The sequence below is a fragment of the Uloborus diversus genome, chromosome 2 (assembly GCF_026930045.1).
Source record: "Uloborus diversus isolate 005 chromosome 2, Udiv.v.3.1, whole genome shotgun sequence".
NCBI classification, from domain to species: Eukaryota; Metazoa; Arthropoda; class Arachnida; order Araneae; family Uloboridae; genus Uloborus; species Uloborus diversus.
The window spans coordinates 81,066,384-81,089,293 of record NC_072732.1 but is presented as its reverse complement, the minus strand read 5'-3'; the positions used below and the strand labels follow the sequence as shown (position 1 = coordinate 81,089,293).

Here is a 22,910-nt window from a genome sequence, read left to right as displayed (position 1 = left end):
CATGAATTAGTTTAGTGAAAAGGAATAAAATACAGTGGATGATGGTGTATGTTTTCAGTTAGTGTTATGAGTCATTTACTGTTGTCCAAATGTTCGAGTCTTGTCTCCTTACATAACACATTAAAGAATCAACGATTTTTTGTAGTGCAACTTTTTAATTATTATCAATTCTCAGAAATTATTTCTTTCAAATAGAAAGCCTGCTCTCGGTTTATAAATTGTTGTTCTCTTAAGGGGGTATTCTAATCTAGAGGCTTGTGATTTTAAGGTGATTTTATGGGTGTAATAGAGAGAAAAAAAATAGCTATTTTCCCTATCCATTTTTATTAGATTTTATTAATACTTTAAAAGTATAAAAATGTATGATAGTTGAAAAAAAAAAAAAATTTAAAATTGTAGTTGGTGGAGGCTGGCAAAGTGGGGACTCCAAAAAAGGGGGGGTTTCCTGGTTGACATGATTCCAATCCTTCAGGTAATCTGAAACATAAAGTTAAGGTTAATTCTTATTAAACAAGGATGTAGAATTGTCTGGATGTAGCCGATTTGAAAATATATTTTTTTCACAAAATGGCTTCTTTTTGCTCCTTTTTTGAACTTTAGTATTTTTTTTAAGTAATAAAAATGAAAAAATACAAAAACCCCTACCTGGAGACAATTTTGATAGTACTAAGAATGTCTGTACCAAATTTCAAGAAAATCGGTGCATTAGAACTTCAGATATCTTGTCAACTGTATCAAAAAACTACTTTTGAGAAAAACGCACTTTATAAAGTTTGCAGTCTCATTTCAGCAAAAGAGTTTATTTTAACAAAGTTAACTCCAAAAATAATTTCAATTTCTGTAAATCCTCTTAGAAACTTATTCTTAAAGGTCTAAACTTTGAGAATATGAAGAAAAAAGTTTTTTTAGACTAGAAAACCTCCTTAAATTCAGTCACAAAGATACTGAAGCCTTATCTGAGAGGCAGATTCAAAACTGACCTTCAAAAAAGGAAAATGTGTTTCATCGTTATCGTTTAATTTTTGCAGACTTAGAAGACAGTCCCTTTCCTGGTGGGCAATCTCCATCTCTTATTCCTACCCCTTCTGCTTCAGTATGTAATTCCAAGTGAACCTTGATGTGTTAAAGACTATTTGTCCTCTGTCTTGCAGCTTAGATGTAGTATCACAACTTCGTAGAGAAAGCCACTGGCCATCATTGATCAAGCGAAACTTGAAAAAGATGGGCAAAAGTAGCTTATGTGGATGCAGCGCAGTTTCCATCCCATCAGGCTTCGGCAAAAGTCTATTGCTCGTTGCTCATGGAACCGGTTTCTCATGTATCTAGTTAATACTACATCTATGTCTTGCAGTTTTTGACAAACTTTCTTATTGTTTTCCACAATGAAGACAAAACTGAACAATGAACATCTTGACTCTTGAAGAGAAGGTCTCTACAAAAGAGATCTCTACAAAAAATTTCTAAAAATTAAGCCACAGAAATGCTGCTGCTCCACTGAGTAAAATTTATGAATCTTGGATACATCTCAATTTGATTCAGACTTTCATGCACTATGTATGAAAGTCTGAATTAAAAAAGAAACCAAGTTGCAGAAAGGACAAACATGTTGAGTTGTTGAATCAGTATTGAAACTTAATCTTACAAATGTTTGAGAAGGATGCTCGCATTAATGGCTCAGTGTTGCGTCAAAAAGTAGAAGATATATCTACAAAATTAGGACAGGAAAACTTTGTGTTCACAGAATATGGTTACAGTACTGTAAGATGCAAGAATCCACAAAAGAACGTGTAGTAAACAAAGATATGTCAATAATCCAGCCACAGATCTGTAGATTGAAGGAAAATGGCCAAAACTTATTAAGAAGTATTTGTGGCTGAGTCGAACTGTGCTATGTTGCAGCTGTGCTATGTATAACGGACACTGAAGGACAACTTTATTGATCGAGTTGAATAAGAAACCCTGATGTTTTTAGTTATGTTGAATTCACCCATCATGTTGCCGACAAAACAAGCAAATGACTGTCCCCATTTTAAACGTATGAGTTGTGAAGGAAACAGGCAATTAAAATGAAATATACTACTTTATGAGGCAGCTGCAGGGCGCGCTTGTTGAAATCATAAAAACTATTTGAATGTGGTCACATTGAGTAGCATCCACTGTATTTTACTTTTTTGTAAAATGTTTAACTGACAGGAAATGTATGCTATAAACTGAATATTGTGTGTTTAAAATTACTAAAGTCACATTTCTGTTTTTTTTTCCTTCCATTTTTTAGATTCTTAAGCCTTCTGAGAAAAAAGCCAAATATCAATACGGGGGGTTGAACTCGGGGAGACCTGTTACACCGCCACGAGGACCTGTAAAAAAGAAATAGTTAATATTTCTGTGTACATTGTTATTCTCATGTTTCTGATATTTCTATAATTTGAAAGCAAAGCTCTTGACATATATTGCTTTATTATAGCTTTATTGTGTTGTCTCACTGAATATTTTCTCATAAAGCTATTTCATGTAAAGCCTGTTTATATAAATATTATATTTAAAAAGATTGAAGTGCACATTTTTTTGTTAGGAAATATATATATTTCTTAACAAGTTGGGTTCCAGCTAAGTAGCTGGATGTAATTTTAGTTGTAATTACATTTATAATTTGTAAGGATAGAATTCTTTGAGACCTCTTAAAATATTTTATAATGTATTGATTGCATTTATAAGATAGTTTGCTTCGGTGACTCCTAATATTTATTTAGATAACATTATGCAACAAGACATAATTACCCATGAGCTTGAATATAATCTTGATTTAAAATAGCAAATAGGAATGTATATCAATTTGCCAAGATGTAATTTGATTTATTTGTGCTGTGTATGATGAGATGGAAAAATCTTATGTTTTTTCTCAAACTATTCATTCTGTAAATTTTTTTTCATTTGTACTGAACTTTTTCATCATTTTAAATGTGTATATTTTTATTTCATAGTTTTGTAATTAAAACTTATGTGTATGATTCAGTTGTAAAATAAATTTCTTTCCTCTTCTACTTGAGAAACTGGTAAAAGCGATAAGGTAAAAATTATGTGTCCCTCTTCTGAGAGGAATCCTGCCATGTATATTGTTCAACTGCTGATTGCTATAGAATTATCAGTTTCTTAAGTACTCATTTTCTCATACTGGTCCAATAGTATGTTTGTGTAGAATGCTGACATTTTTACCTGAGAACTTTTGCAATATTTTGACATTTCAAAACAAATTGAAAAAATTTCTTTTAAAAACTGGTTTATTTTTTAAAACTTGATGTTCTTTCATGTAGAATCTGGGAAGAAACAAAATGTGTAGATACCTTTTTCTGAACAAGTATTCAATAAACAAGTGTAGTTTTAAGAAATGTTTTTTATTTCTTATTACTCTTGTGAAATTTATAGAGTCTTATAACAATGCTCATGCTTTATACTAGAGGTTCTTTAACTTTTCCTACTCGCAGCATCCTTTAAAGAATTATAATTTTTTTTCATGCCACCCTAGTCAATCTCTGATTATATACATATTGAAATGTCCTATGGGGTTTGAAAGCCTTAAATTGCTGTATTATTGGTAATATATTTGATTCAATAAGTTGAAATATATTACCAATAAAGCAACAATGCTGACTTTACTGGAGAAGGAAACTGTACAAGTTTTGTTTCCAAAATGTTAGATTTATGGATGTTTCATATTTTGGCAGATATCAAATCTAAATTCTAATTATTGTTTTGCTCGCAGCAACATGTCCCAATCAATCTTAGAAAATGTAATTGTAATCTTTTAGCGCAATTCTTGTGAATCACAATCTTTGATGTAACACCATTAAAAAAATCGCCTGGAGTTAAGTCTGAAGAGCAATGTGGCCGCAGAAGAAATTGATTATCGTCATCGAAACCTTGTCAACTCCTACAATTAAGAAGCTCTTTATTGAGGAAAGGGGAACATTTGTCATAAGGGGGGGGGGGGGCAGGGGCATCTTGTTTGAAAATGAATGACTATTGATCTTGATATGTTGCAGCGAGTGACAGAAGAATTAGTCTTAAGACTTGACATCTGATGTGAAAGGTTCACGTTTCAAACATTTTGGAAACCAAACTTGTACAGTTTCTTTCTCGAGTAAAGTGAACGTTGTTGCTGTATTGGTTAATGAGCCTTGCTTTATACTGTATGGCCACATTAGCAATGGAAATTGGCAATCGGCCAAATTAAGACAGTTCCACCTGAATAAATCTAGCAGGAAAAAATAGTGATGGGATTTTATGTCACTAAGGCCTTAATTATTGTCTTCATGGAGTTGAAACAAAAAAATAAGTGAAAGAGATATTTTATTTCATTCAAAGTTGTAAATGGAAGAAGTTTTAAAATTCTGTTGTACATATACATGTATACAGGTTGTTCCCGTTTATCCTGCCAGACCTTTATTTTTGCAACTGTTATCCCAAGATGTATACTTTCAATTGCAAAAATGGTCAAAATAAGGTGCAGAGTTAAGATATGAAAAATACAAAATCTAACCTTTTATACAATCCCCAAGATATACTACATTTTATTTAGGTATATCACATGCCTGAAAAAGCAATTCAAATACAAAAAAGTTAACATTAGTAAGACAACAATATTCACACAGCTCGCAGTCAATTATGTACATCTTTTGGGCAAAAATATAATGGCTAACAAGGGTTCAAAATTATATCTATGCATAGTGAGTTTTTTCAAATGGTTCAAGCTTTTTTAGTGTTTTATCTATATCTTAGTATAACTGCATTTATTTTTCAACAGCAATGAAAAATATAAGTATTTTGTTTTTTTTACTTCTATAGTTGGGTGGGTAGAAAAAAGGAAATTTGATAAGCAACTTCTAAGAGCAAAAAAAAAAAAAAAAAAAGTTGTGTATTGCCATCCTAAACATGGGAAAAATAATTTAAAAAATTAATATTTATGTCTTCAGATCACGCATTGGCAATGGTCAAATTTCAAATTTTTTTAATAAAAATCTAAATGTTCAAAATTTTTGTTCTAAATGCTTTTAAATGCTTTCTTTTAATAGTTTTAATATATCTTGAAAAATATTTAGATTCCTTTACAGTTTTTAGTTCGCCCATAAGCTTTAAAAAAAAATGAAATCAACCAAAAATTGACGTTTTTAGCTTATTTTGTATATTGCAGTATTTATTCTTTTAAATCCCAGTTGAATATATTTTTACAGTAAATGTCCACTATACAGCTCTTTGCTAGAACTGCAATTAAATTATGTTGCATTAACAATCAAGATCCCACCAAAATTTGGTGGTGGCACTTGGTTGCACCTGCAGTTCCCAAGAAGAATGGTTATTGACAGGACTCTTACATTTGTAATGTAACTTAAAATAATAACTATTTGGTTTTTAACAAGTTTCTAAACTTCAATCAAGGTTTGAAGTTGGACTTGTGACTCAATTTTTGCATTGAGGATCACGAGCATGAAGGTTTTCACATAAATCCATATCTGATCTCATCCCCCCCCCCCAAAAAAAAAAACACCGTACCTACCGACTCACTAACTAGTTTAATTACCCCTTTTACGGCCGAAGCGTTAAAGAGGAACATTTACTGAATTATGGGTAAAGCATCAACTATTTTTGTAAAATTAAATATTATTAACTTAGAAAGAACTCGGTTGGGATAAATGGAAGTTTTGGAAACTGACTTTAAAATCAAGCAAAAGTATTTGATGGATATTGTTAATGTAATACAGAAAAGAAAATGAATTTGATCTTGCTTCCACAAAACTAAGACGTTTTAGTCATTAGCTTTCGCTAACGGAGTGCCGGGGGGCTATGTAATATTTAAACTAAACTACTACGAATGAAAGCACTCGTAAATAATATTTTTAAAAATTAATGCTTCTATGGTTTGATGTAATTAAAATTTTAGAGAAAAGAACAAACTTCGGTAAAACATTGAGCTGTACTATTTATTTAAAGTTACAAAATGTACAAGTCAAATGTGTGATAATCTTCCAAACATTGTGGATCCGGTGATTCAAAGAAATGCTTACTTTGTTATTTTTGAGAAATTGTTATTGGTCATGGCAATGCATTAAACATGAAATATAAAGGAGTTTGATTATAGTAGGGTATCTATACAATGCAAAAAACTACCAGGCAAGAATCAATTCAAAGCTATAAGAGAATTTCTTCCATCAATATTAAGATTTGAAGATTCAAACTACAGCAGTTAGTTGACTGGCCAATGTGTGTACTTCCTCCGCTTCAGTGATGATGCGAATAACAAGGATATTATATCCTTTATAGAAAATATACATGTATTCTTAAAATTCCCATATCACACACGGGGCAGCGGAACTGTTCAGTGAATCTGCAAATTCATTTATGGTATTAGACTGAAGGGATGGATTTATATGAAAACCTTCATATTTTTCAAACATCTGTGCCAAAACTGGGTCGTAAGTCCAACTTCACACTTTGATCAAAACATAGAAACTTGTTTAAAACGATGTAATTGTTATGAAAGTTACTTTACAAATGTATAAGTCTTGTCATTAAGTCCAGTCTTCTTGGGAATTGCTGGGTGGTAATAAAAAGTGCAACCACCTACTTGGGGTGGGTTGTTAATGCCTAATTGCCTAAACCTTTGTTGGAACTGCAATATTATTGCAGTTCCAGCAAAAAGCTGTATAGTGCACATTTACTGTAAAAAATTTCATAACTGGGATCTAAAAGAAGAAATCCGGCAATATACAAAATAAGCTAAAAACGTCGGATTTTTGGTTGATTTCACGTAAATTTGCGGCGTATGCGTGAACTAAAACTGTAAAGGAATGCAAATATTTTCAAAGATATATTGAAATACTATTAAAAGAAAGCAGTTAAAAGTGTTTAGAACAAAAATTTTGAACATTTAGATTTTTATAAAAATATTTGAAACTTGACCATTTTTTTACCTTTTTTTCAAACTTTGCTGCCAATGCGAGATCTGAAGACATAAATATTAATTTTTTTAATTATTTTTTCCATGTTTAGAATGGAAATGCACAACTTTTTTTTGCTATTAGTTGCTTATCAAAACTTTCCTTTTTTGGGCCCACTTTAGTCTACAGCCTGTCCTCCTTTTAGAAGGGCGATATCCAATCTTGTCTTGTGCATGGTTTCTAACAATTTTTAACTCTAATCATATCTGAAATTATATCTTTAATCTCATATCTTAATGCTGCAGAATATTCTAACCAATTTTGCAATTTGAAGTATGTATCTAGGACTAATGGTTGCAAAAATGGGTCTTATGGGTTAAAAAGGGGCACTGTTCTCTGGTTAAAGTTTTATGTGTTCAACCAATGGTATACTTTTACTGAACTAAAAATTCATTTGGATTTTTGTTTTTAAACATTTTAAAATAGTTTTTTTTTTTTTTAAATTGCTTCAGCTCACAATTTCTAATAGTTTCGTTTTTCAGGTTATTAAAAACAAAATATTGAGACAGAATTGATAAGCGATGTTAGACTGACAAAATTTGGGTTATCAATTTATTAATAACTTGAAAATGTCCTTAAAAATAATAAAAGCATGAGAAAAATTTTCAATCAATTGAAAGAAACATTTTTTTCATTTCAATTTAATAAGCATAAAATAGTCTATTCAATTAACTGATTAGACATTACATTAGGTAATTAAAATATATGTACATTTATTAACAAATTAGCTATCACACTATGATCTTTTACATTAACAACCCACATATCACCTTAATGTTTTCAGCCATACATGATATTTTTCAAGCATATGGTCTTTTGGCTTGACCTAAAAAAAAAGTTCTTTTTAGTTCACTTATCTTAAAACTGTAAGATATAGTTTTGAGTAGAGACGTACCGAGTAGCACTTTGGCCGAGTACCGAGTACTCGGCATTTCACTACTCGGGCGAGTTAACAAGTACCAATTATGTTTTAAGAAGAACCACTGACACACATGTGATCAATTTTGAACTTATTGGAATAGTAGTATAGACCTCTTTTCCATATAAAAGTTTTTAAAACTAAATTCCTGCTGAAATTTAATTATGCATTATTTAAAAAATTTTGTTTACGTCAAAAATTTTACAAAAAAATTATTTTTAAAATTAAAAATAAATAAATAAAAGGTATGATTGATCAAGTTGGAATTAAGACAAACTATACCAATCTATTTTAGTTCTAGTCCACCAAACATAAATAGTTTTTAAAAGCAAATAAAGCAAATGTGCAGTTACACTGCACACACGTGTTTCTGCATTGCAAGGAACGTCTTTATCAGTGCATAAAATGTGAGCTAAAGAATGTTAAGACATTCGACAAAAAAATCCGACTTTTGTCGGATGCATTTAAATCTACAAGCTCACATTTTGTGCATTGAAAAAGGAATTTCCTGTAATGCCAAAACATGTGTCTGCAGTGTTCCTGCACTATGCTTTTAACGTTGTTTTATTTCCCTTTTTTTAAGCAAAGGAATTTTTTTATTTCTTATAACTAATTTTTGTTTGTAGCAAAAATCTATTTTTTATGTAAAAGTTCCATGTTTTGTATACTTACCTTTTTTGCACAATTTTTATACAAAAGTGACGACCAGCAACAGGCTCTGGGCCCAGCTAGACTGGTCCTAGTCAATTTACAATCCCCAGTGAAGATCAATGGCCCTCTTAAAACTGTCTACTCCTTTGCTCATTACCACCTCTTCCAGAAAAGTTCCAAGGTTCCACTACCCTGCTAAAATAATAATTTTTCCTAATATCCATGTTAGCCTGAGATTTAAATAGCTTAAAACAATGACCCCTTGATAAATGATTGACCCCTTAATAAATAAGTTTTATTAACTTTGGGGACATTAAAATAAAGATTTATTCCATTAAAGCATTAAAAACTTCATTATTCTCAAAATTTAAAATTGACTTGTAAATGATTGCAGAATATTAAATATGCTTGCGCTTTTTTATAAATTTTAATATCTGTCTTGGACAATATTCAATTTTTTGCAACTACTCGGTATTGGCCGAGTATCTGATCAAAATTTGGCCGAGTACCGAGTACTCGGCAAATTGGCCGAGTACCGAGTAGTTACCGAGTACTCGGTACGTCTCTAGTTTTGAGTTTAGCTCATTCGACAAATAGAAATGTGCAGTTGAAAAGTAAAGTTCGACATTCTCAGTAGTTTCAATACGAAAAAGGACAAAGAGAAGAAAGGAGAAAGAAATTCTTCTTCCTCTCTAATGGGACTGCGTTAGAGGCTTTTTACCTTTTGCAGACTTAATATAATCCCCGATATAGCATCCATTCTTTCATGTTGCACTACTATTGATGGATACAGGCCGAGGAGTCAGTCACCTTTCTCACCTTTTGAAAATTTGGTTACTTTTAGTCACCTTTTGCAACTTTTGTCACCTTTTTTCACCTTTCTTGAAATGCGTCTTAGGATTTTTTAAAAAAAATAATTAAATCTTTGAAAAGTATCTGAATGATAGCTTTAGCAGTGAAATTAATTAAAAAATAGCCTTAAATATGCCCCCCCCCCACTTTGTTGTTGTTTAAGAAAAATAGCTATGCTACCGGGAAATCAGGGAATTTTTTTATCGCTTGCAATTGCACAATATGAGCAGAACCAATCTTTCTATCCCTTCTGCAGATGGACTTGCTCCTTATTTTCGGGAATGTATGTTAAAGGAAGCATGTTTATCCTATTATACTTTGAGCTTTGATGAAACTACCAATGTCAAAGACAAAAAAGAACTGCAACGAACAATAAAATATTGGTCTGAAAGCCAATGTTGCATCACAACAAGGCATCTCAAAACTTTCTTCTTGGCCAAGGCAGTTGGTGAAATTTCGATTGAGAAACTATGTGAAGCACTTACCGAGAGTAATTATCCATGAATAAATGTCTCATGCTTTCCTTTGGATGGTCCTTATGTTAATAAAAAGGTTTTTACGTTGTTTGACGCTATTATCCTTGAGACACGAGAAAAAAGCCTAATAAATATTGGTACTTGCATTATTTATACAATGCATAATGCGTATGTCAAAGTATTGCAATATTTAGGTGAAGAAGCATCTGAACTTCTTCTTAGTACTTAAAGCTATTTTGATGGTTGGCCTTCCCGTTAGGTGGACTTCGAAGAAGTGCAAGCTCAACTAAATACACCTCATCGCAAGTTCCTGAAACACACAACTACCCATTGGCTTACCCTTGGACCTGCAGCAAAGAGACTACTGGAACAGTGGGATGCTCTTCAGTATTATTTTTTTAAACATGTGCCTTTAAAAAAGAATTCAGCTATGCAATGCAGGTCATATAAAGCTGTTGCAAATGTTTTAAAAAGACCTTCTATAAAAGCTGAGCTGCATTTTATCTTTTCATCTGCTGATTTGTTTATGCAGTTCACGAAACGCTTTCAATGCCAAGCACCTATGATACATAAATTGTACCAAGAAATAGAGACCGTTGTTCAGACTTTTATGGCTCGGGTTATAAAAGCCTCTGTCATAAAGTAAGTTGATTTTTTAAACATAGACACAGATGAACTGTTTGCAGTTGGTAACAGACTAACTCTTGAAGATCTCGTTGTTAGTGGAGCGGTGACAGATGAACTGTCAAAACTGAAAGAAATTGAAAAGGTTATGTTTTTAAGAGCTGTTAAAAAGCATTGTATGACTGCATGCAAGTATGTAATAGAAAAAAGTTGCATATCAAAGGGGTTACTGAAAAGTTTTAAATTTTTGGATCCGAAAGAGAGAAGTAAATCTAGAAGCTGTAAGGATTTGATAAAGGTTGCCAAAATCATGCCTTTTAATGTTCCACTCGATAAGTTACAAGATGAATGGAAACTTTTGCAGCTGGAAAAAGATGATGAAGCATCCGAAAACAAAACTATTGATATCTACTGGCAGCAGCACATTTAAAAAAAGGACTCAACTTCCAATGATCTAATGTTTCTAAGGTGATAAAAGCTTCACTTGCATTATCACATGGTAATGCTGACATTGAAAGACTATTTTCTATTTCAAAGCACCTTTTTGGTGAAAATAAGACAGCAAGGACTGAAAGATTTTTAAACAGCATACTTATAGTTAAAGACGCTGTAAAAGAATATCCTCATTTGCTTTCTTTACCAATTGGTCCAGAAATAATTAAATGTGCACAACAAGCACACGTAAATTACACAACATACATGGATGAATGTGAAAGGAAAAAGGATTTGGAATTGAAGCAGAAGCAAAAAGAAGAGCAAAAAAGAAAGGATTGTGAAGAAGAAACTAAGAAAATGGAAAAAATTAAAACATATATTGAAAGTGAAACTGTAGAAATCTTTACAAAAAGCATATAGGGCTATTTTGGTAAAAGTCAGTAAAAAGGGATAATCCTTTTCTGTTTTTTGAGTTCTTAACAAATTGCTTTTGGTCACCTTTTAGTTACTTTTTTGTCACCTTTTAGTCACCTTTGTTTTCAAATTTGTCACCTTTCTCACTTTTTTCAAAGGCCATCAGCAGTCCTCGGCCTGTGGATACCATTACCGCTTGAATTTTGATGCCCGTTTCCACAGCAGTTAAGAGGAACCTGGGATCTCTTTGATGCCAATTTGCACTAGGAATTTAATTTTGCCAAGAAAATTCAAAGCCAAACAAGTACTCGAGAGATATATTCATGCTGCATAATCATACAACATGGATGCTGTTGATTTTCTGCATTTTGAAACACCATAGACTGGGGTCAGGTTTGAACCTGCGCTTTTGGGTGTAAGAGGCCAACGCTTTACCATTACACCACTCCCAGCTTTAGATTAATACAAAAATAGAAGAGAATTAAACAGGTACAAAAGCATAGTTATGGACATGAAAGCTTTACACAAACTAAACATTGAAATTTAAGAACCGTTTAAAAACATTGAAAGTAACATCTTAGAACAGATTGATATTTTTGTTTTTTAATAAATTTGATTATAAGAATACTAGATGAAATAAAATTAAATAATAAAAAACAATCTAAACAAAGATAATATATGCACAAAGCAAGAATTGGAAAATTTTCACATTAAGAAAAAACAGGGGGGGGGGGTCTTTGCTTTTGCCATCCTGGTGTTGAGACCCATGCCTGATGTTAAGGGCATCTTGTACACCATGGACTTCATGTGTTCCCACCTGCAGATGTCCAGGGGAGTTATGTGGGCGAATAGTGGCAGCCATAAGTCTGATCCGCCTCTGGCTAGGCTTCCCATCAGCCGCCGATCATTGCAGTTTGCATTTTCAAACACAAATTCTACTGTAAATCCAGTTCATCATGATATCAGTCCAGCAAGTAAAGTTCATAAACGATCTTTTGAGATTCCCTGTCTAAATCAGCACACACATCATTCAACTTAAACATTTAAGAAAACTTGAAGCACATACCTGTTTCCATTCATTTACACAAAATATGCGATAAGAATCATTTCCGTACTTCCCAATGCCATGTAGTTCAATTGGATACTTCCAGCTTTTATGGAGATATTCATCTGCAAATCAAGGCAGCTGTTCATAATTAATAAAATATGCAATTACAGCTAATTTTGGTTATAGTAACCAGAATTGTTTATGACATATCTTAAAACGAAAAGCAAAACAAACATAAAAAATGGGGAAATTCTTAGAACTGACACATGAAATATTTGCTTAAAATATACAGAAATGGTGCTCTCAATATTAGGCTTGATTTTCCTTCTTATAAATCGATGTAACATGCAATTTAAAATAGCTTTGCAATACTAATGAAACAAAAGGTAAAATAATGGACTTTTAAAAAATGTTTGAACTGAGTGAAAAAAATATATCTTGATTAAAAAAGAAAAAAAAAATCTTAAAATAGTCTTTAAGTGAAAGCTTACCAGTAAATTTTAAAATTATGGCAGCTCTTTTTTGTTGAAGTCCAAGACATTGCAAAGTGCTCACAATATCGGATATTTTCGCATTTAGTGTTGCATGAGGAGAGGGAAACTTTGAAAAAAATTCCGGAAGAACTTTTTTAACACATAAACCTAAAAAACAAACAAAAAATCAAAAAGAGAATAAAATGCACAATAGTGTAAGAATGGATAAAATGCAAATGACTTTTTATGATTTAATACTTATAAATCAACATCAAAATATTGAAAAAAGAAGCAATGAATTTCTTTGCCAAGCAGTTGAAAAAGTTAGCAATAAAATGGAAATTGGAGAAAATTTAAGGTAAATAGAACAGAAAACGAACTGATTAAACATGGTGCAAATGCAAACAGCCTCTTAAAAGCTGCTAATTAAGCATTTAAAGGGAAATTTTATCTGTATTTGATCCTCACTGCTTTGGAGGCTTTGCTATGAACTGAAACTATTTTCACCTAAAATGCAGTTTCCTGCCAATTTCTCATTTGTTTATTTATTCATTTTTTAAAGTAAAACTCAGAAACTTTTAACTTAAATTTTCTATGGGTAAAAAAAGTATTGAATTTATCTTTTTGAACGTACATAGTCCTATTCATTATTTTTTAATGAAAGTTGTAAAAACTACACCCTCCCCCAGTTTGTGTTTCAAAACTTGGCGACAGTGGGCGCCACTTAGTTTTTGGGGTCTAGTGGCTGCTGACAGCTTAGAAAATTTCTGAGCCTTGACCTTTACTATGAAATTTTATAAACCTTTACCTCCATGCTTAAAAAGTAACGTGTTATTTTATTTTTCAATATAAACCTACATATGATGCTTTTTTAGTATAAAATTATTTTATTTGAATCTCAGATGTAGTTTTTTTGAAAATCATACATCAATATATATATATATATATATATATATATATATATATATATATATATATATATATATATATATGTATATATATATATATGTATATGTATATATATGTATACATATAATAATAATAATAAAAGTGAAAAATATTGAAAAGACCACACCAGAACCATAGATGCGCAACGCAGCAAAACTAAAAAGCCAAGTAAAATATATACTAGCAGTACCCGCACGGCTCTGCTCCTGCTATAAAATTAAATAAAAAAACTCTTAGAGAAAGTGTAAATTTCCCTTTCCACTCCGAAATAAAAAGAAAGATTCTGTTTCGTTAGTAAAATGTGCACATATAATTTTGTCTAAGCTCCAAACATAGCCCATAAAGTAATTAAAAAAAAATCCTGAAATAAAAATTACACCTGTCCGTCAGAGTTTTCTCTTTCAAAGAAAATAGCATCTAATTTAAATATGCTTAGAATCATTTAAAATCACTGTAGAAAAACGTTTTAAGTTAAAAAAAAATGATAATAACTTTTAACTCTCCAATCCGAAAGATACTGCCAATAAAAGAAGCAAAGAAATAGAAATATCACTAAACTTAGATTTGTCGTCTCAAAATATTTACAAGCAGAAAAAAAAGTAATAAATAAAAATAAACACTATTTGTACATGCAAAAACATGATAATGATCGCATTACTCGCTATCTACCGTTTGCAAGGAGAGTAGGTTTTGACAAATGTAAGACATTGGGCAATGTGAACACTATGAGCAATCCTGATTGCTGAATCAGAATCAAGTGAAAATCTGCCAACCCAAAGAATAAATTTGTTGAAATACTCAGTACTTAAAGAACAGAATGAAAATCCGTGCCGCTCCTGATAAAAAGGTATTTTATTGAAACATCTGTTACAGTTACAACGAAGGCAAATTATTACCGAAGAAAAAAATTTAGTCATCAAAATACTCACTCCAGTTGAATCAGCTGAAACTATAGTATATTCCTACCAAAAGGAATAACAGATTTTATGATAAAGCATATTTTATGTATGTAAACACGAATTTTCACTGTGCAATTCCACGAAAATGACAATTTTTACGAAAGAATTTGTTTTTCATTAATTTATTTGAATGATTTTGTAAACCATATCACTCATTATGCCTCATTCATTATGCGTTGGGAGCCTTCGTGGCTTTGAGGTAAACTTTACTGACAAACAAATGCCGGGTAAACGTGGGTTCGATAACCTGGGATGCTCCGAGTGGTGTATTTCCTTTCTTTACGCTGAAAATCTTTCTCAATGCCCCCAATCCTTCCACGATTATTAACTGTCGGGGAAAAAATGCACACGATTGAGATACATTGAGAAAAGCGTACGATTAAGGTAAAGTTTCTAAAGCACTATTTCTTTCTTATTTAATGTAAAACCTTTAGATGATATGAAGTAATTAAAAAGATTGATTTTAGTGCTACCTCGTTGTAAAAATATTTTGCAAATGAAGGAGAAACAATGTAAGAGGTCTTAAGTAAAAACTCAAAGATTTGTGGGAAAATTATCAAAAGTGTTAAAGTTCAACATCCTAGGGGCACGTGTTATTATTGACCGATCAAGTTAAAATTTTGCACCGATTACTTTTTATTATAGTGTCACAAAACTAGGGAGGCGTCACTTGTTAAATTCCGAAAAAAAAAATTTCCCATATAAATAAGGACCACCCTAATATCTTTACTAATAATAAAGCTGAAAGTCTCTCTGTCCGGAGGATGTTTGGATGTCTGTAGGATGTCTGTGACGCGCATAGCGCCTAAACCGTTTGGCCGATTTTCATGAAATTTGGCACAAAGTTAGTATGTGGCATGGGGGTGTGCACCTCGAAGCGATTTTTCGAAAATTTGATGTGGTTCTTTTTCTATTCCAATTTTAAGAAAAAAAATATATCATAAGATGGGCGAGTAAATTACGAAATTATCATAACGGGGAACCGTAACATGAGCACAAGCCAATTGGCGAGATACGAAATTATCATAACGTGGAACCGTAAGATGGGTATCAGCCAACTGGCAGGAAAATTGGCCATACATTATTTGTAAATATACAGGCGAACCAAAAGACCTTTTGATTTTTCTATTACGGGCAAAGTCGTGCGGGTGCCACTAGTATATACATAAATGGGTGTTGATAAATGGTGTGGCTGTGTGTTCCCTAAGCTCTCAGAAACTACTTGGCAGATTTGGCTGAAACTTACACTGTTTGTTCTTTTTTAGTACTGGGAAAGTTTATGGACCAATTCCAAAAAATGCCAACTGATAGTTCCTTTTTTATTCTAATTGAAGTCCCAATTTTCGCATAAATGCACCAATGATGGGGAGAAAAAATTCTTGCATGTGTTAACATTATGTGTCCATCAAAAGCGCTGATTTTTTTCTGCTGAAGATTGCATCTGTTAGAAAGTTCTAAGTTGTATAAAAAACAAGTTATAAGCTTTTTAATTCCATGTTCGAAAGTTTTCATCAACCAAATTCAATATTTAGTATATCATCTCAACTCCCAGTTGATATCTAGAATTGTTGATTGTTGAATATTTTTGCATTTCGTCTGACTGTTTGGGGATTTTCTCAAGTCAAATCTTAACGTTTTTTCACAAGATTCGCAAATGGATTTGGCTGATTATTATCCATTTAAATGGAAATTTAATATAATTAATGTTTACTATTATTATTATTTGCGCTGATGGGACACTTTCTCACTATCCAATCTACCAGCAAAAATCTCGCCAAAATTTTTGCAGAAAGATTTCACTAGCTGATGCATTTGGCAGTTTTTTCAACTGTCGCTGTTTTGAAGCCAAAGATTTCGTAGTTTCTCAGCTTTCATCATTTAAACAAAATATCGCCATTAAAAGAATCTTTAAAGCATTTTTTTTTGTACAATTTCAAACAATCGCCAAATTTAACTACTTATTTTGGAAACATTTCGGATGAAACTGTTTAGCGCCATTTTATGGTAACCAAAAAAAATTTTGGAAAAAAAAAAAGAACCAATTTTAAAATTGCTCTAATGCCTGCTCCACACTCTCCCTGAAAAGCACGAGAGGTTTTTTTTGCCGAGAGATCTGTGACGTCATGGCGAGGGAAGCGTTGAACGAGAGAGCCGTTCACACTCTCGGGCGAGGTGTTTGCGCGCGCAGAAGCCGGTGATGTCACGAGCATTCGCGCGCGTTTCAACTGTCAATCCGCTTGTTTGTTTACAAAATGGACCACGAAGTAGATGCAGATTTTGCGATGTGCCTGTATTCTTTTTACATACAACTACCTACACATTTACAACACCAAGAAGGCAAAAAAGAAGTTGAGGAAGAAGAGATGGTGGTTGACAAATATGTTTATCCGCTATTTTTATGAAATTGTTTTATGACAACAAATGTGAATTTAAAAATTAAGATTACAACCAAAAATGGCCACAATATTATACAATGTAGTTATAAAAATAAAATATAAAGATCTGTACTCATGATTTTCATAGCATTGAATTACACTGTGCGGCAAAAAAACCCTTCGAAATGCTTCTGACATTTCTGATTCTTATGTAAAATGACTCCCTGAATCCGAATATGACCTCCGTTTTCCTCCTATACGTCCCAATTTTATTAAAGTCCCCCCCCCCCCCAAGTTTTTTAAAAATTTCCTTAGTTTTAGAGCAAGTATTTTTTTTTTTGGAAGTGAAAGGAGCTTTATATTAACTGCTAATAATAGTTTTGATGGGCAAGAGAAGTTCACAGTTCAAGATTATGGACACCAATCGCAAAAAGGGGGACTTGGGGTGTATACCCCCCCCCCCCAATATTAGAAAAATAACGAAAAACGATCTTTTTATTCTGCTTTTTTAAAAAAGATGTTTGTAAAAAAAATTTCGGTGCAGAATGAGAGTTATAAGACTCTTCTATGAATGACTCCTATATCCAAAAAAATTTTCGCGATGTAAAAGAAATTAAAAAAAAAAAGTGTCTTGTGCATGTGGCACGTTGCATACGATTGAATCGCAGGTTTTCTTTCGAAAAGACATTCTTCTGACTGATTCTAAGGTAAAATGACCCCTTGTTTCCAAATACGACCACTTTCCCCCCATCTCGCCCCCCTTTTTAGAACTTCCCATACCCCTCCTCTAATTCAGAGCCATTTTTTTTTAAATTTGGAAGGGGAAAAGAGCATTATATTAACTGTAAACATTAACCGTAAGAGCTGTCCAAAGCTCAAAATCTTGTGCATATGTGGCAAAAAGGAAAACATGGGGGCACTCCCCCCCCCCCCCCAAAACACACTGCGCAGCAAAAAAAAAATTTCAAATGATTCTGAGGCTATTCCGCCTGATTCTTCTGCTAATTGACCCCCTGAATCCAAATATGATCTCCGTTTTCCTCCTACACGTACCGATTTTTGTAGAAAATCCCCCCTTTTTGAATTTGGGGGGGGGGCAAGTTTTATTTGTTGCTACATATGCACAAAATTTTGAGCTTTGCACATCTCTAGTCATTCAGGGTAATGTTAACGGTTATTGTAATGCTCTTTTCCCACTCCAAGTTTTAAAAAAATGGCTCTGATTTAAAGAAGGGGTGGGGGAAAATCTAAAAGGGGGGCGAGATGGGGGAAAGGTGGTCGTATTTGGAAACAAGGAGTCATTTTACATAAGAAGCAGCCAGAAGAAATGCGATTCCATGCATCAAACCTTTTGCTTATTTTTATGATCCGTGTGCTTTGCGTTCCAAATTATAGGCTCTGTTTGAAAAATTTCCAAAAATTTCAACTCCAGAGAGTTGTTCCAAACCTAATTATTAGACATGGCGAACTGCGATTTGCTTTCTGAAAACCAAAACAAAGCAAATTCCGCGCGACGGACAGATGGCGCTGCAGTAGCCTCTCGTGCTCCTTTGACTCGGGAACTATTTACCGACATTTACTGGACGCAACGCGAGACATTCGCGAGAGATACCAAGAGGCGCCGAGTTCCCCATCCACACTCTACCCCTTGTCTTGTCTTGTGCTCTCGTTGGAGAGTGTAGAGCCGGCGTAAAAAGTTAAAAATAATTTGTTTTTAAACACCCTTGATAAAATACTTTTAAACATATTTTTGAAGTTGGCGCAAAAACAAAAAGTAAAACCCAGTGTAAACATGCTTTGTTCATTTTTTTTTTCAGAAAATCATCCCTCCCAAGTTAGGAACGAAATATTTATATCATTACTCAAATATGCTGTTAGCAATGCATAATGTATATGATAGTGAAGAAACGGGGCCTGGGTAAATTTATAGTTGTAGTTGAGTAATGGCTGTGAATGATTTTATCTATCTTTTTGCGCCAACTTCAAAAATTATGTTTAAAAGTATTTTATCGATGGTGTTTTAAAAGCAAATTATTTTTAACTTTTTAGAGCTATTTTAAAATTGGTTCTTTTTTTTTCCAAAATTTTTTTATTTCATTCTTTTTAGTGTAAATGTATTTCAGAAATAGTAAGAAGTTACTACATCATGAAACTTCACTTTATTTTTTTTTTTTTATATAAAAATGCTCCATACTAAAAATATAAATATAAGTTTAAATGTAGTTGTGGTTGAATTTGTCGTTTTTGCATTTGTACTACATCTTCAAGTTCTTGCATACCTTGTTCATTTTTTTTTCAATTTGTTAATATTTCAATATTTTACATTTACTTCGTGCATACCTGGATGTGGAACACATGCATAACACCATATATATATATATATATATATATATACATGGGCGGATTTATGGGGGGGGCAGAGGGGGGCAATGCCCCCCCCCCCCCATTTTGGGAGGACTATGTAGTAACAACACATTTTCCAAAAACTAAAAAAAAAATTTTTTTCGTTTTTGAATAGTTCAAAAGGGTATGGGTGGATTTATAGGGGGCAATGCCCCCCAGTTTTGGGAGGACTTTATATAGTAACAACACATCTTCCAAAGTCTTAAAACAAAAAAATCATGACTTTTTTCTTTTTTGAATAGTTCAATGAAAATGAAGAGAAAAGCGAATGTCCTTTTCTGATAGGAGAAAGGAAAAAAAAAGAACATTAAATACAAATAGTACAACTGTCACTGGGGTGCTGAAAATGTGTCTAAATTTACTATCTTGGACTGAAAACCATTTGGGCAAGTATATGAATGAAAATATAGGCTAAACGAGCTATACATTAAGCTGCAACACTTATAATAATTGACGATTATTTTAACAAATTAGAATTTTTTTTTAAGAGAGAGAGAGAGAAAAATAGTATCGCAAACTGAATAAATTTCAGTTATCTGAGTGTTATGAATCTTTTTACTTAGAGGGAGAGTAAATTTTACTTACTTTATAAATACTGTTTAAAAAGTAAGGTAAGTCATAATCATCTAAGTGAGTCAGTCCTTGTCATTATTGAAATCTAAATAATTGAGTCATCAAAAGTTTTGGGAAAATTTGCTGAAATTTTATACAAATCTATAAAAACCTAACAAAGATTGGTAAAATCGTAAAAATCCTTTAACTGTAAAAACTGACGAATTTTCGTAAAAATTACAAAAAATCAAGCAAAAATCTGCAGGTAAGAGTGAATTACAAACAGGGCCGAATTTTCCTATAAGATAAACAAGCTATTGCTAGGGCCCCTACTTTGAAGTGGATCCCTAACTCCCAAAAAAAAAATTCATAACTCGTTCCTTAAAAAATGGAAATTGCATGAAAACCTTGAATATTTGGAAACGTTTGGCTACAAACCTTAAATTTTAAAATTTCTAACAAATGGTAGAGGGGGAGGAATGCCAAAATATGTCAAATTCAGCTCCTTGCCACATCCTGTATTAAAAATGTAAAAAATATGGTTCTCAAGTTTGTAACATATTATTTGAAATAAATTTTTGTGGCTCACATATGTCATATCTTGCTATTTATTCAATCCAGATTGCAGTGGAAATTCTTTTGTACTGATTGCTTTTATCTTACTTCTTCTGCATATTGTCTATCTGTTTAGCACGGAACAAAATACACACTACTTCTATTTCTTTTCGTTTTCTGCCCCACTTGCAACTGAAGAAAAGTTATGAGAAATCTATGGTTTCTTTTTTCTTTTAAATTTAAAATAGCTATTTCTTACAAGTTAGAACAGGACTGTAAAAATTTACAATCAAGTACTAAAATATCAGAGACTGGAAAGTACAAATGAAGTGCGTTAAATAATTTTATTTATAGTCCTCGAAAATAATTAGATAAGTCTTTGAAAATCCTAAGCAAAGTGGGCTCCAATTACTTCTACTGCATATTGTTAATCTGTTAAGCCAGGGGGAAAAAATGATACGCTACCTCGATTCCTTTTCGTTTTCTGCACTACTTATAATTAAAAAAAGGTTGTTGTAATGATAAATCTATAGTTTATTTTTCTTTCAAACTTAAAATGGCTGTTTCTTACAAAGTTTGAACAATACTGTACAACTGTTTAATCTACTTATCAATTTCTACGTCTATCCAAATTAACCTTTCAGAATGCAGAATTTTATATCCATTTTAAAAAATTTCCTTCGGGGAAGAACCTCCCGGCCCCCTAAAATTGGAGATACTCTATTTCCCACTTAAAAGGGAGCCCTGCGTCACTCTCTTGATACCAGCTCCCTCTATGAAAACGACACACAAAAAAGTAAAGCATGGACTTATGCATCACAGGAAACAGACAAAAACATGGGAGTGGGTGGGGAACAGTAAAAATATTGCTCAAAAAAAAAAAAAAAAAAAAATCCTGCCCCCCCAGGAACTCAGTCCTAAATCCGCCTATGTATATATATATATATATATATATATATATATATATATATATATATATATATATATATATAATGGTATTTAGAACTTTTAAAGCTTGAGGTACTGAAGGAAGGATTAGCAAAGGCCACGATTTTGTGCTCCTATTTTTTTTGTCTTGAGGTTGGTAGCTATGCAAGCGATAGCAAAAAGAGCAATCTTGATTGCTCGTAAAAACTTCTTTTCAATATTTCACTAGCATTTAAATTTGAAATAAAATAAGGTTAATACATTTTGAAAAATTTTGATTAAAAACTTCTTTGACTTGAAATAACTAAAAATACTTATGCAACCAACTAAAATAAATGACACTACTGAGCCAAAAACAAATGAGGCAGTGAGAAGCAAAGGGATGTAAGTGGACTATTTTAAGTTTTGAGTAAAACACATTTACACATAACGTCCTAGGTAGGCTTAGATTGAATTTTTTTTTCTAAATCATGCTGTACAGCAGCACCTACCAGGGCTATTAGTGCTATCTCTTGCCCCAAGACAGAAGAGAGGTTCACCTACCATTTGTACTGATTATCTCCAAATTTTTAATTTTGCCACTTACATCCCTTTGCTTCTCACTGCCACAAAAATGTTTAACATCAAATAATTAATTAATTAAAACATTAAAAAGTAAAATTGATTACAGAAACAGCAACATGAGCAAGTTCTTTAATGTGTTTTGTTTCACAAATATAGTACAGTTATACACTATTTTATTTTACAGATAGAGCAGACTTATAAAAAGAAATTATGACAGGAAACAGTTATAATATTACTTAATTATTATACTACCTTGTTTGGCAAAATTTCTTATGTTTATCAGGTTTTATTCAGAAACATATTATTCATTTCACTACAAGAGCAGAAGTTGGTTATTAAAATGAAAGCTTAAACTGGGCAAAAAAAAAAAAAAAAATAAATAAATAAATAAAATAATAATAATAATTTTACAAAGTTGTAGAAATATTCAACCTGAGTGTAACATATACTTTTCTTATGAACTGGTTTATTTTTCAGTACTGTTAATAAATATTATCAGTTTTGAATGCTATCATCTTTTTTTTTTCTTTGATACTTTACAAGGAAGACAAAATTACTTAATGTCTAAAACAGAAATTTGAAAGTACTTGAAAAGTAATTAAAAAAGAAAAATAAATATGGAATCAGAAAATAACAAATATCAGAGAAATAATGCTTAAAATAAATTATTACTTAAAGTATATAATCCATTATTTTACTGTCTTGAATTCTGAAAAGAATTTGAAATAAGAGAATGCACAGAA

At 32.2% G+C, this 22,910-nt stretch overlaps 2 protein-coding genes across 4 annotated transcripts in view; one reads left to right on the top strand and one right to left on the bottom strand.

Moving 5' to 3' along the window:
* LOC129235255 (serine/threonine-protein phosphatase PP1-beta catalytic subunit) overlaps nt 1–3,376 on the top strand; it is a 39,334-nt gene extending 35,958 nt beyond the window's left edge. The window contains exon 8 of the mRNA XM_054868967.1: nt 2,276–3,376. Coding sequence (XP_054724942.1) covers nt 2,276–2,374 — 99 coding nt within the window. The 3' untranslated portion in view covers nt 2,375–3,376. The remainder of the gene's footprint in view (nt 1–2,275) is intronic.
* A 4,162-nt stretch (nt 3,377–7,538) lies between these two features.
* The window catches only part of LOC129217134 (methyl-CpG-binding domain protein 4-like), a 35,944-nt gene continuing 20,572 nt past the window's right edge, over nt 7,539–22,910 (bottom strand). For all 3 annotated transcript variants that reach the window (XM_054851392.1, XM_054851391.1, XM_054851393.1), the window contains exons 7-9: nt 12,903–13,052; nt 12,430–12,533; nt 7,539–7,818 (exon numbers count right to left, since the gene is read on the bottom strand). In XM_054851392.1, coding sequence (XP_054707367.1) covers nt 7,759–7,818; nt 12,430–12,533; nt 12,903–13,052 — 314 coding nt within the window. In that variant the 3' untranslated portion in view covers nt 7,539–7,758. The remainder of the gene's footprint in view (nt 7,819–12,429; nt 12,534–12,902; nt 13,053–22,910) is intronic.